Genomic DNA, 15,107 nt, shown 5'->3' with positions numbered 1-15,107 from the left:
TGCAAACTCCATTAGAAATTTTAATTGAGATTAGTTTTGGAATAAGGGAAAGGGGGATGTGATTAAAAAAATTGGGTTCAATTTTTCTCATTTGAAATTTCATAAATAAAAAAGAAAATTTCTTCAAACATTTTTTTGAGAGGATTAATATTCAACAGCATAGTGAATTGCTCTAAGAGAAAACAAAAATTTTAAGTTCATTAGAACACATTCATTCTGTGTCAGAAACCTATGCTGTGTCAACTATTTAATCACAATCCAAATTTAGAGCTGAATCCAGCTTGAATGTTGTGTCCATACTTGCCCCAACCGTTCAGGGTTCAACCTCTGCGGTCGTATAAAGCTACGCCCTGCGGAGCATCTGGTTTTCTTTGAGTGCGTACGGCACTGGCCTTGCTTTGAAATATTTAGGTGTATCGTCTTTATCTACATAAATCCTTACTTTAGTCCCCTTTAATGTGCCTAGTCCTTCTTTAAATACTTGAGGGTACTTATGTAACAAGTCTTGTAACTCCTTGTCCTTTTCCGGTTCCTGATTGTGTGACAATTGCTCAATTTTGAATATTGATTTCCAGCAAGTTGAGTTGTAGTTTATGAAGCCAATCACGCCCCATTAAACTCGGTCCCGTTCCCTTAACCGCGGTGATCGGTAAATCCACACTTTGACTTTTGTATATAACGGTAACAATCCGTTTTCCTAACACATCAATTTTCTCTCCTGTGTATGTACGCAAACTACACAGTGATTTTTCGAATGAATTGTCACTTTCAAATACTTGTTTACATGTCTCCTGACTTATCACTGAAACTGATGCACCTGTATCGATTTCCATATTTATTTCAGTGTTGTTGAGTTTAACGGACACTAGATACGGTTTCCTTTTTGTATCTTCCCATTGATACATTCCTGAACTTACAGATCGTGTGCGTTCTTAGCTGCCGTTTCCTTTGCTGTTGCAACTTCCATTGCTTTTTTGAATATCAATCCATGTTCAGCTAACAAACGTCTCTGAATATGGTCTTCTTTTATTCCACAGACAGGTATATCTCTCGATATATCATCAAGAGTAGCTTTGTAATCACAATGTTCAGATATCTGTCTAAGATCTGCTACAAACTGGCTCATCGATTCGTTTGGCTGTCTCAATCTACTGGTAAACTTGCACCTCTGTACTATAGATGACGGTTTTGGATTTTGGTGATCCGTCACTAACTTAACAATGTCATCATAAGTCTTTTCCCCTGGCTTTTGCGGAGTACGGTACTTAAATTCCTCGTAAATTTATGTCTTTTTGCCACAGGCACTTAAAAGAATTGCTTGTTGCTTTTCCATACTTTCAATGTTATTTGCAATAAATTAATGGTTAAGTCTTTCGGTACATTGTTTCCAATCTTCTGAAATGTCATCAAATTTAATAGTCAATACGTCCATAATTTGTTGGAATTATTATAGGTGGTGCAGCTTCGTCTCCCATTGTTATGTTCACAATGTATTCACTAAATCGAAAAAAGTTTTAAATCCTCGTCGCCAATTTATGTGGCAACTTATGCTACATACAGAGGCGGATTTAGGGGGGGGGGGGGCAGGGTCCTTCCTTTTGAGAAAAAAAATTTGGTTGATTATATAGGGAATCACTGAAGCGTGAAGGGATTGGGCCCCTCTTAAGCAGCCAGTGGGCCCCTCTTAGGCAGCCAGTGGGTCCCTCTTAGGCAGCCAGTGGGCCCCCACTTATGAAAAATTCTAGATCCACCACTGACATATATATAAAAAGTAGAATCCAAGTAAATACTAATATTTATTATACAACTCAAACGATCGAACTACAGTTACAGAATGATTATAATTCTAATAAAAGCCTTATTAATCTATGTGCAGATAATGAACCCGTGTGTGGTCGAAATGATAGATACATAGAAACTGTCACAGTATCAATTATCAGCGGATGTAACTGTTTATATTAATGTCACTACAATATTATTGGACAATAAAACCCTACAGTGACCTATAATTGTTTATATTTTTGTCCTTTGGTATATCAATGATTTTCTCATGAGCAGTCCTACATGTGTCATTGCTTATATACTTTGATTTATATACAAATGTAACAAATACAAAATCAATTTTTATGCCCAACCGACAATAGTGGGGCATAATGTTTTCCATTTATTGAAATTGAAGTTAAATCAACTTGAAACTTAGTACACATGTTCTCTATGATATGATCTTTCCAATTTAATGTCAAATTTGAGTTTTTACCCCAATTTCACGGTCCACTGAACATAGAAATGGATACATGTAGTGTGAGTGGGGCATTCTTGTACTATTGCATACTCTTGTTATTCATATAGTTAACTGTGGTACAAGTCAATGTAATTATTTCATTATATTTCAGGTGATAGTAACATATCTGGATACTCCTTAGAACTAGTTCACATGGTTATGCGTCATGGTGCTCGAACTGGTATGCATAGTTTACCTGGAATACAAGTTCCAACTTTAAGTTGTAAAATAGAATCAAAGTTCGAAAATATCTCTCGTTTTCTAGATAGAACAAGACAAAAATGGATAAATCGAAAAAACTTTGGATTTGACAGTTCACTTTATCCCAATAAGAACAAATGCCAAGGATCCGATTTGACGCCATTTGGAATGAAACAACACATTACGACTGGTCGCTACCTTCAAAGGAAATATGGAGGTCTTTTTAATATTACTCAGTTATATGTTCGCAGTACAGGGTATTCTAGAACTTACCAGAGTGCAGTGGCTGTTCTGCTTGGGTTATTGAACCACACATATCTGCCTCTTGTCAGAATAAATAGATCTGGAGAAGCATCGTTTTGTAGTCCCAGTTTGTTTTCAGGGTCCTGCCACTGTCCAGGAGCAGATAAATTAATAAGAAAAGCTAAGAATGAAGCAGACAAAGTAGAAAGAGAGGATATTGATAAAAAATTGCTGATAAATAGATTAAAGGGAGTATTAGAAACTGAAATACCTGTTGGCCTTTCAGTATTTTCTCTAATTGATGTTTTCATGACATTTGCTTGCCATGGGATACCGCTGCCTTGTTCACAGAATCAACGGAAGTGTGTAAATCAGTCACATTTAGATTTGATTTTCAAGATACAAGATCGTGTAGGAAAACAAATGGTATTTGAAAATAGAAACTATATACAATTTGCTCATTTATATCTGCATCCATTATTAGAAGAAATGGCAGATAGAATGAAAAAGGTAGCGAGACGTAAACCAGTGGAATCTTTTGTTTTATACTCTGGTCATGATGTGACCATAACACCACTTGCAACTGTTTTAGGAATTCATAATGGAAAATGGCCACCATTTGCCTCAAGGATAGTCATAGAATTATATAAAAAGACTGAAAATAAAATGCATTATTTTATCAAAGTATTTTTTAATGGAGAAGATGTGACTTCAAAAGCATCATTTTGTAAAAATAAAACTTTAAAAGGATTCTGCAAATTAAAATATTTTCTTGATTTTGTAAATAATCATTTACATGATAATGGACTTGATTCATATGATGAAGGCTGTGGCATCCCTAATCTTTAAAAAAAAAAAAAAAAAAAAAAAAAAAAAACTGTTCAAAAATATATTTATATTCACTGTGCAATAAAATTTCTTAAAAAAATGTATAAAGAAGGGACATTTTATTTTTTACCTTGAGTGGGGTATACTTAGATAAAAATGTATTAATTTTTGAATTATTCCCAGTCGCATATTTATTACAATTTTTTTATGGTCATTTTTTCACCCATTTATTTTTATTGTATTTTTTAATTAATTAAATACATATATATGAATGACAAAAGAAAAATATCTGATTTATTTTAGTATATCTTTGTTAAAGCATACATAACAAATTTTGATAAAACTTTGAATTTGATAGTTTCCAACTTTAAATAGAATCAAGTGTCAAGGAGAATTTAATTCTGTAAAAAAAAAATCTATCTTGTAAACTACATTCAGATCCTTATCCATATAATGCTGTTGTCATGGTCTGACCTTAAATAGCAACTATATAACTTCAATATAATCATATTTCAAGAATAGAGACAACATTGTTGAAAGTTTTCAGTTATACAGATATTCTTTAAAAATGGGACTTGGTCATGTTGGAGGCCTAGTGGTCTTAGTAGTCCAACTAAAATATGTGTATCCCTAGCCTGCCAACCCTGAGGTTGTGAGTTGGAATCCCACACATGTCAAGTGTGGTTAACTCCAATTTCTATTTAGTATTATTGACAGCATTGTCAGTTATTTTCTTTAACAGGCACTTGACTTCTTCCGACGATTAAAAACTGACAACCATGCATTAGCCAAATATTGCTGAAAGTGACTTTAATCACCAACCAATCAATCAATTAATTTATCTTATTTAAAATATTTTGCATGAACTAGTCTTATAATCATGAGGTTATCCATATGTAATGTTAAGCTAAGAGATTATGCATTTCTAGTGTGAAAACTTTTTTGTACGGGAGCACTTGCACGTTTCACGTGGCTCGGTACTTATACATCTCGTCAATGTGTTTGTATTGGCTTTCATTTTTTTGTGGTTTGTTTTGTATTTGCGACTTTTTGTATTTCTTTTGTTCTTATAACGTGACTCTGTACTTTAAAAGATCCCGTCAGTATGATATTGTTCTATTATATGTCATTATGATATATTTCTATTATGAATTACAATATATGTTGAACCACAAACGTCAAAATCATTCAATCGCGTAGTGGTATTAACTATTTTTGGATTCTTATAAATTCTATATATAACTTTTGGACTAGTTTAAATCTCGGTCTATTTCTTAAATTTATTCTTACATACTTTTGATTTTTTAACCCTGTATGCTAACATTCCCATGAAAATTTTAAAATTGTTTGTACGCACATTGAACGACAAATTTATGTGACGTATAAAATTTTCTGACGTCAGACACTCAATAAATGTGTTTGTAGATAGTAGATGTTTTTGTGTTCTGTTAAATTGTTCCTTTTAAAATTGTTAAACGATGATGACTGATGTACCCATATTTTGACTATTATATTTATTGTGTCTGTTTATTTAACGCATCAATGTAAAAATATCGGAAATTGATGAGACTGTCATTACAAAAGTGAGAGGGTTAGCGCTATAGAACCAGGTTTAATCCACCATTTTCTACATTTGAAAATGCCTGTACCAAGTCAGGAATATGACAGTTCTTGTCCATTCGTTTTTGATGCGTTTTGTTATTTGATTTTGCCATGTGATTATGGACTTTCCCAATTGATCTTCCTCTAAGTTCAGTATTTTTGTGATTTTACTTTTTGCAAGTGTAAAAATCTTGTAGTAAAGTTTAAGTGGGAAAACCTTATGAAATAAAGTCTTAAAATTAGTATAAAAATTTTGTGGTTATGAATTACTAGGGTGAAAACTTGTGGTTATGAATTGCTATTATGAAACCTTGTGATAATGAAGTGCTAGTGTGAAACCTTGAGGTAATGAAGTGCTAGTGTGAAACCTTGAGGTAATGAAGTGCTAGTGTGAAACCTTGTGTTATTTAAGTGCTAGTGTGAAGATCTTGTGTTATTTAAGTGCTAGTGTGAAAATATTGTGTTATTTAAGTGCTAGTGTGCAAACCTTGTGTTAAAGAAGTACTTATGTTCTAACATGTATCTACATGTAGTGAACCCTGTTGGACTTTTGTGCTGATATGAAATATAATGCATTTGGTAATGTTTTGAAAATTAACTGTTCATAATATATTCATATTATTTTACACTTTTTTTATAAATGAATGGATTTGGCCTTGACTTATTGTTTTGATTCATATGTGTATTAACACAATGTGTGTATCAAGGGGTAATAAATTATATATTTTGTATCTTTGAAAACTGCTGTACATGTAAAACCAAACAAAGTTGGAAATATTTGTGATATGTGATGTAAATGTAGTGTTTTGTACTTCCTAAATTTGTCCTTGAAACAATTATTTTTTTCCACAGAAAACATTTTTTTTTTAGATAATAACCCAATTTAAGACTTATCAATCTGTATATTACACACTCACCCATATGCTCAGGCGAAATACTGCCCACATATTTTAAAAACTGTTTGCCTCAACACCTGCCCAATTGTACTGTGATTTCTATTGATATCATGACTTAGAGCTGATAAGGGGTCTGATATGAAAAATGTCATGTTATAATATATATGTACATTTTTGTACCAATAAACTCATCATATATAGATACCAGGACTAAATTTAGAATATACGCCAGACGCGTGTTTCGTCTACAAAAGACTCAATCTAATACAAAAGCTACAAAAGGTAATTTATTAATGTCAATTATTTGGAAATAAAGATGAAATTCATGTAATTGGTTGTTACAATTGCATCACAAAGTATTGAGTTTTTCAGATTTGTATATTAAGATACATGTATTTTAACAGTGCAATATCACTTTACCATGTGTTTTTTTCAGTCTTCCTTTGAAATATTGTTGAACATATGACTCTTTCTAAACAAATCAAAATGCATAAGGGTATTTGACATAATGATATTACATTGTGCATGAAGTATAAGAGAAATAAGTTTTTGATGATTTAAGAGATTTATAATAAGTCATTTATTTACTATAGGTTTATTTTATCATATTTTTCAGATTGAATATGTTATCTATTTTATAATTATTTGCATTGTTGATCATTGTTTATTTTATTTAAAATGTTTATTTTGTGTTATTGTTGATAAAAAGTGTCTTGCATTGATTTTAAATCAATAAAACATTTGAATTTGTAACACAGGTTTTTTCTTTTTGAATCAAGACTGATTCAAAATTTAGGAATAATGGTGCTGTGTTTGAGGAATTACAGCAGTCAATACTGGATTTCACAGTTACAAATGCTGTTTTATATATTGTGTAGTGTGGGGTCAGTGAATAATATTAATTGCCAAAAAACGAATCCAATATTGACTGTGGTCACACATGAAACAACACCTGGAAAACCTTAAAAATGGGAATTTGAAGGTTTCCACAAATAAAATTAAGTATAGAAATGGGAAATGTGTCAAAGAGACAACAACCCAAACAAAGAACAGAAAACATCAGAAGGCCACCAATGGGTTTCAACACAGCAAAAATCGTAGCTTCAGCTGGCCCTAAACAAAAATGTGTTCTAGTTCGGTGATAAAAAAACATCATACTAAACTCCAAAACATTTTATTTAGAACTGATTGATATCAAACATAAATATATGATCCTGAGCCACTTTTAGAAATGTAGTCTTATTTTCTTCACATAATGGTTATCATAGCATTCCTTAGAATATGAAGAACAATTGGCAAAGTATATATCTAACTCTTAATTTTGAAGTGTTTTGGGTGTGTTGATGAAAATATATGTTGCAAAAAATGGGAAAAAAAACACATAATTAAAAGATGCCAAATGGTATAAAAATCCAAACAGTTAAAAAAAAACACATACAGCAAAAAAAAACCAAATGAAAAATGTTATAGTTTAGAATGCCAAATGGTATTAAAAATACCAGTCTGCTTGTACAGTCAGCCGGCCTGTGGGTTAGCTGGACGTTAAGGTACTAGTTCACCAAGACAAATGCTGGTAGTGGATCACCTATCTTTTCCTTTTGGAGAACCAGTTTTTAATGAGCCCACGATTAGACTTTGGGGGGCTTAAAATTTAACTGAAATAAAATCGAAAAAACATATGGAAACAGTCTTTATCATGTTTCTGTACAATTTAAAAATAATGTCATAAAAAGTTAAATTATCCCCTTTGAACCCTATTCCCAAATGGATAAAATAAATACATCAAATTCCCTTTTTTCCCGTGTTTTGACCTAGCCAATGTGCTTAGTCAAAACCGCATGGCGAGGATCAGACTGAGCCACCATGATTAGGCTTAGTCAGACTGAGCTTCCTCACTTAGTTCGTAAAAGTAATAGCAGATACTTCATACATATGGTAGGGGACATTACTATACCTAAAAGGAAGGTATACATCTGTGAACCCTAAACAGAGATAGAGACTTAACTTCGCCAAAGTATCCAACTATACCTATTTGTCTTGACTTAAGTCAATAGTTAATCATGTTTGAATTGTTTTACATTGTCATTTCGGGGCCTTTTATGGCTGACTATACGGTATGGGCTTTGCTCATTGTTGAAGGCCGTACGGTGACCTATAGTTGTTAATTTCTGTGTCATTTTGGTCTCTTGTGGACGGTTGTCTCATTGGCAATCATACCACATCTTCTTTTTTATATTATGCGTCATATTGCATACAACTTTAAAATATACAGATTGTACTTACGTATCCTATCCTACCACATACTCTTCTACCTTCTTTCTTCAAGCAAAGCAATGAGACATAAACAAACAGGTCTTCTCTGCAAAGTCATTTACAACAGACAATCTATGTAATATTTGCAGTCAACCATGGAAATAAGGTCAAGTGCAATAAAAAATACTTCTATTCAGATTATTAGGCATCTGTATATACAAAATTGAATTGTCTCATCTTCTGAAATAAATCTTTTGATAAAATTTTTAACACTACCAAAGGTTATTCATGTTGCATCTTCAGTGACTTGAAAAAAACTGAAAGAGAGGTTTCTCAGCTCTCCCTCCCTTTCTCAACCTTTCATCCTTTCATAACATCCTTAATCACTTACCATTTATACGTACGCCCCTTCTGCTTTGTGTTGATCTTGATAGGTTTACGGTGATAAATCCTAGGATATTAATACACCGCTCGTGCGTCAAGTAATTTACTTAAGTTGGTCCCTGCTTACAATTTCACTAAAGGTTTTAGCTGGTTTTTCTGCTGCCTAAATTCAGTCTTTAATGGTATTTGGAATGAAACTGTATTTTAAAGTGTCTGTTTTCGTTTGAAGTCTGGGGAAATGTTGGCTGTGCATGTTCTTGATTGTTCGGGATGGGTTTTTTTCAGTTGGTCGGAAGGTAAGTTTGCTCGGCCGTGTATACTTTTACAGAAATGGATCAGTCTGTTTTTTGTTCCGCGGTCTTTTAGTGATGGTAATTGTAGTTGATCTAAAATTGCTGTCATACTTCCTAGTTCGCAGTTGTAGTTTGATGTTATAAACCTAGCCGCTCTTTTCTGTACATTTTCCAGTTGGTCTTTGAGATAAAGTTGATGTGGGTCCCAGGCAGTGCTTGCGTATACTAGGACAGGTCGTATGAGTCTTTCATATGCCTGGAGTTTACCTTCAAGTGGACATGCGGATAGATTTCTAAAATCTCATAGCCCAATTAGTCGCCCAGTTACCAAGGGTATCTATTCATTTTTTATTTCACTATAGCATACACAGTCGTCTGCTGAAGCCGTAAGGGGACACACAAAACATTAGAAAATATTTTTTTTAATTCGAGATCACGATAAAACATTACCGTTTTACCGAGATCTCGATAAAAAATATATCGTTATCTCGAGAAAACGAAATTGTTATATCGAGATCTCGATAAAAAATATATCGTTATCTCGAGAAAACGAAACTGTTATATCGAGATCTCGGATTATTATATCGTTATCTCGAGAAAACGAAACTTTAATATATCGTTATCTCGAGAAAACGAAACTGTTATATATCGTTATCTCGAGAAAACGAAACTGTTATATCGAGATCTCGGATTATTAAATCGTTATCTCGGTTAAATATATCGAGATCTCGATAAAAAATATATCGTTATCTCGAGAAAACGAAACTGTTATATCGAGATCTCGGATTATTAAATCGTTATCTCGGTTTAATATATCGAGATCTCGATAAAAAATATATCGTTATCTCGAGAAAACGAAACTGTTATATCGAGATCTCGGATTATTATATCGTTATCTCGAGAAAACGAAACTTTAATATATCGTTATCTCGAGATAACGATTTAATAATCCGAGATCTCGATATAACAGTTTCGTTTTCTCGAGATAACGATATATTAAAGTTTCGTTTTCTCGAGATAACGATATAATAATCCGAGATCTCGATATAACAGTTTCGTTTTCTCGAGATAACGTACGGAAGCGTATATTACCCTCGTTTTAATACTTATAATCCATGAAGGCGATATAACTTTTAGCGGGAAACTACTTTATTTCTCATTACTGCGATTTATTTTTTTCGACAAAATGCCTAACAAGGCATTAAGCCGATTTGTTTTTTATCGCCTTAAAAATAAATCGTTTTAAATAACGCGACATATTATCAAAACGAGAAAAAAAATTACGATTAATTTATAAGTCAATAAAAATATCATGCAATAATAATAAATTGCCTTTTTTTTCTTATTACTGCGATTTATTTTTTTCGACAAAATGCCTAACAAGGCATTTAGCCGATTTGTTTTTTATCGCCATAAAAATAAATCGTTTTAAATAACGCGACAAATTATCAAAACGAGAAAACATTTTAAGATTAATTCATAAGTCAATAAAAATATCATGCAATAATAATAAATTGCCTTTTTTTCTTCGATATATTGTTTTATAAAGCAACAAATTGTTTTAAATTAAGGCGAGCAACGGGAAAGTTTTCAGCTAAATCGAGATAAATATGGCACGATTTTAACCTGTTCATTTTCATTTTGATTTTGGAAGGACCAGGTCGCCATCACATTTGGGCATTTTATTTCAAGCAAATGGAGGTAAGATAAGAAACAATTTATTAAATGAAATCTCGCCGCGATATAACTAAAAAAATGACGGGGCAGATTAATTATTGTTCGGTTAATATAAAAAAGAAGATGTGGTGTAATTGCCAATGAGACAACTCTTCACAAGAGACCAAATGACACAGAAATTAACAACTATAATAGGTCACCGTACGACCTTTAACAATGATCAAAGCCCATACCGCAATGTTTTTGTATGTGCAATACACAGTACAAAGACGACAAATTTTATCAGTGTTTCGGCTGTTTTCTGTTCTTTAGTCAGGTTGTTGTCTCTTTGACACATTCCCAATTTCCATTCTCAGATTAAGTAAACAAAAATTTCCCTCTGATATATATAAAAAAGAAGATTTGGTGTAATTGCCAATGAGACAACTCTAAACAAGAGACCAAATGACATAGAAATTAACAACTATAGGTAACCGTACGGCCTTCAACAATGAGCAAAGCCCATACCGCATAGTCAGCTATAAAAGGCCCCGAAATAACAAATGTAAAACAATTCAAACGAGAAAACTAACGGCCAAATTAATGTACAAATAAATGAACGAAAAACAAATACATGTAACACAGCAACAAACGACAACCACTGAATTACAGGCTCCTGACTTGGGACAGGCACATACATACATAATGTGGCGGGGTTAAACATGTTAGCGGGATCCCAACCCTCCCCCTAACCTGGGACAGTGGTGAAACAGTACAACATAAGAACGAAAGAACATGACACAGAAATTACCAATTATAGGTCACCGTACGCGTACGGTACAAAACCAATACCGCATAGTCAGCTATAAAAGGCCCTAAATGACAAATGTAACACAATGAACAAAACATAAATATGTAACACAACAACAAACGACAACCACTGAATTACAGGCTCCTGACTTAGGACAGGCACATACATACATTATGTGGCGGGGTTAAACATGTTAGCGGGATCCCAACCCTCCCCCTAACCTTGGACAGTGGTGTAACAGTACAACATATAGGAACGAACTATAAAAATCAGTTGAAAAAGGCTTAACACATCAGATGGATAGAAATACATCTAACAAAAACAGAGTGGCTCAGCACTTATACATCCCAACAACAAAAAGACTATTAGTACCGATCTGAGAGTACTCGCAGTTACTGACAGCTAGTTCAAAGCCAATAACAACCCTTATTTTCCATATTTTTTTTACTATAAATACTGACATGATGTATTGTTAACTTCGTATTGAAAATAAGCTGTTTTGGTCCGCCATACCAGGAATATATATATTGACTGTTAAACTGTTCCCATGCCATACAATGTACACATACCGGCACTTGTCTCAGAAAAAAATCTGTATACCTTAAGGATGTACTTAGGTGAGGTTTTTGTGATTTGGTCAAATGTTCGGACTCCTTTTTTTCCTTAGATACAGGGTAAAATATTTTGCCCCATAACACCCACTTTTCATTTCTTAGAAATCTTCAAATAGCTTATATAAGGTCAGAAACAAAATTTAAGCAGAGTCGAGACTGTAGATTTCTTTTCTTACGATTTGAGACCCAAATAACACCAAATTAATGCTTAAAATATAAGGTAAAAGTCAGAGCAGTGGCGGATCCCGAACTTTTTATAAGATGGGGCCCACTGACTGACCTAAGAGAGGAAGTGGCGGATCCCGAACTTTTTATAAGAGGGGGCCCACTGACTGACCTAAATGGGAAGTGGCGGAATAGGTTAGGGTTCCAGGGGTTGGAACCCCCTTTTGTGTACGATCAATGCATTTGTATTAAGACATTATGTTTGGAACCTCCCCCCCCCCATTTTACTCTGGGTTGTGAACCCCCTTTTAAAAATAACTAGATCCGCCCATGGAGGGACCCACTCCAGTCATGCTTCAGTTTTCAGTGATTCCTAATATAATCAACTAAATTGGCGTACGTATATCTTTTTTATTGCATAGCAATATAATATTTCCCACAGAAAATAACCAAAAGTTAGCGTGCAATAAATTCCAATATTGCACTAGTGCAATAAATCTTCAAAAATGATTTCATCAACGACAGAATCTTAGTTTAAACCAATTTTCACTTTCAAATATTATATTGCTAAAAAATATGAGGGTTATTGCATGATTATTGGGGAATATTGTCCCTTGTACACTCACAAGCTCGTGCAATAATATTAAATTCTACTCCGGACAATTCCCCAATATTCATACAATAACCCTACATAATATAGGATTCGTTTTCTGAGACAAGTGCCTGTGCCGCCATATATACATGTCTGGATCACAGGGGCCGGTAACATACTGTTTGAAAAAAAAATGTTTACACTGATATGTAATAATACGTATTATTATACTTTACTATAGTAACCACTATAATAAAATAACCTTCACAAATAACCCCTCTTTCCCGCGGGTAACTGCGCATAGGCAGAATAACTGTTAGGGAATATGCACGTTGTCAAAATAACCCCATATTTCCCGCGGGCAACTGCGCGTATGCAAAATAACTGTGTGGGAATGAGCGCGTAGGCAAAATAACTCATTTGGTGGCAATTTGCACGACGTCCAGTTCAGTATAATAATACAGTTATGGCCTTTATAAAAGTTAATATCCAAAATTATTAAATCTCGAAAAAGATTATTTTCCCTCGGTCCTACGGACCTCGAGGAAAATAACCCTTTTCTTGATTTAATAATTTTGGATATTAAAACTTTTGATGAAGGCCATAATTGTATATTATTACATATCAGTGTAATTTTTTTTTCAAACAGTATGTTACCGGCCCCTATGATATGGATCATGTGGATGATCGTACATGGGGAGAGTCAATACAGATCGTTTCATTCCCCTTTCACCGAATATTCCTCTGTGAGTTCCATCAAATGCGCTACAGTAGATATTATGTATAATCAGGTATATTTTAGTTACTATAAGAATAACAAAATAAATAACATATGTATATAAATTGAATATCCGAATATTTTGTTTTGTGAAGGAGGGCGCACAAGAGAATATATATATATATATATATATATAGTAGTATGATTTCTGTCTTTGGGGGCCACGGGGGGTAACTTCGATTTTATTTGGTAGGAGTGTGCCATTTTTGCCATTAAAAACTGTACCCATTCTTATATAGCATACACTGAAATTGGGAAAAAACGAATGTAAGGAAAAAAATCACAGGAAAAAAGTCACATACAAAAAAATCAGGGATAAAAAGTCAGAGGAAAAAAAGTCACAACTTTATTTTGAGATATTTTGTCTGCTTTTTCTTACAAAACTTATTTTATTTAAATTTCTTTTTGATTTTATTAATAAATAAGATGTTGTTCAACTTTGTATTCTTTTGTAAAGGGAAAAATTATCTTAAACTGAATAATTATAGCTCTTTATCATTTAAGCATTGTGATAAAGATTGAACTGAATTTTCTGCAATATAAACACTTGAAACTGCTTGAGAGAGGGAATTTATTTGCATCCCAAAAAATACAGAATAAGAAAAAAAGAATCACATGTAAAGAGAATAAATAATAATACATTGTGGCCTTTACATGTAGATGATTTCCAACCTTTTGAAATGAAGAAATACAAAAATTCTATTTCAATCTTTAAACAAAACTTATACACATGTAGACAACTTCAATGGGAAAAAAAACAATTCACCTGTACAGGTAAAGTACTGATGCAGGATAACATTTACACACCTTTTAAATAAATAGATAAAAAATAATGAAACTGATTAGCTTGACCACCAGTCCATGGTTTATGACCCCAATAAATGGCCAACATCCCAGGTTTTATGACCCCTCAAATAAATGGTCACCATTTGATGCGACTATAGCAGATGTTGACCATATACTAAGAGTTTGTTCCAGGTTGTACTCTGGGTTGTACTGTAAGAGGGAGGTAGGGGGTCTCAAGAATTTTTTGGGATGAGTTTTTTATTTTCACTTTTTGCGTGGTGGTTTATTTTTTGTGCACACGACCATTTATTTTCAACCTCATTTAAAACTAATTCCCCTCTTGTCATGCCAGATTATTTTTTTCCTGACAATTGGGCTCAAGTTATTAGGGCCCCGCCAAAGGCGGGTCGCCCTATAGTGATCAGTCCGTCTGTCCGTCCGTCCGTCCGTCCGTCCGTCCGTCCATAACAAAATCTTGTCCGCTCCATATCTTGAAAACCGTTATTTTTTCAAAGTTTATACTTCACATGTATATTGACCAACACCAGAGGGTGTGTCATAATGTATGTTCAACTTTGTAGGTCAAAGGTCAAGGACAAAAACTTATGTTTTAGTATAGAACCCCATGTCCTATGGGAAAGATCCTGTCCGCTCCATATCTCAAGAACTGTTATGATTTCAAAATTATACTTCACATGTATATTGACCAATACCAGAGAGTGTG

At 33.5% G+C, this 15,107-nt stretch overlaps 1 protein-coding gene across 2 annotated transcripts in view; it reads left to right on the top strand.

Annotated features, from left to right (window-relative positions):
- LOC139500700 (transcription initiation factor TFIID subunit 10-like) overlaps nucleotides 1–15,107 on the top strand; it is a 78,037-nt gene that overhangs the window by 6,934 nt on the left and 55,996 nt on the right. Inside the window, exon 3 of one of the 2 annotated variants that reach the window (XM_071289515.1) lies at nucleotides 2,394–4,511. The exons of the other annotated variant lie outside the window; for it this stretch is intronic. Within the exon in view, the coding sequence (XP_071145616.1) occupies nucleotides 2,394–3,574 (1,181 nt within the window). The 3' untranslated portion in view covers nucleotides 3,575–4,511. Of the gene's footprint in view, nucleotides 1–2,393; nucleotides 4,512–15,107 lie in introns of those variants that run through there. 2 annotated transcript variants of the gene reach the window in all.

Source organism: Mytilus edulis, chromosome 13 (genome assembly GCF_963676685.1).
Source record: "Mytilus edulis chromosome 13, xbMytEdul2.2, whole genome shotgun sequence".
Taxonomy (NCBI): Eukaryota; Metazoa; Mollusca; class Bivalvia; order Mytilida; family Mytilidae; genus Mytilus; species Mytilus edulis.
The sequence above is the reverse complement of the archived record's forward strand: the minus strand, read 5'-3'. Positions and strand labels throughout refer to the sequence as shown.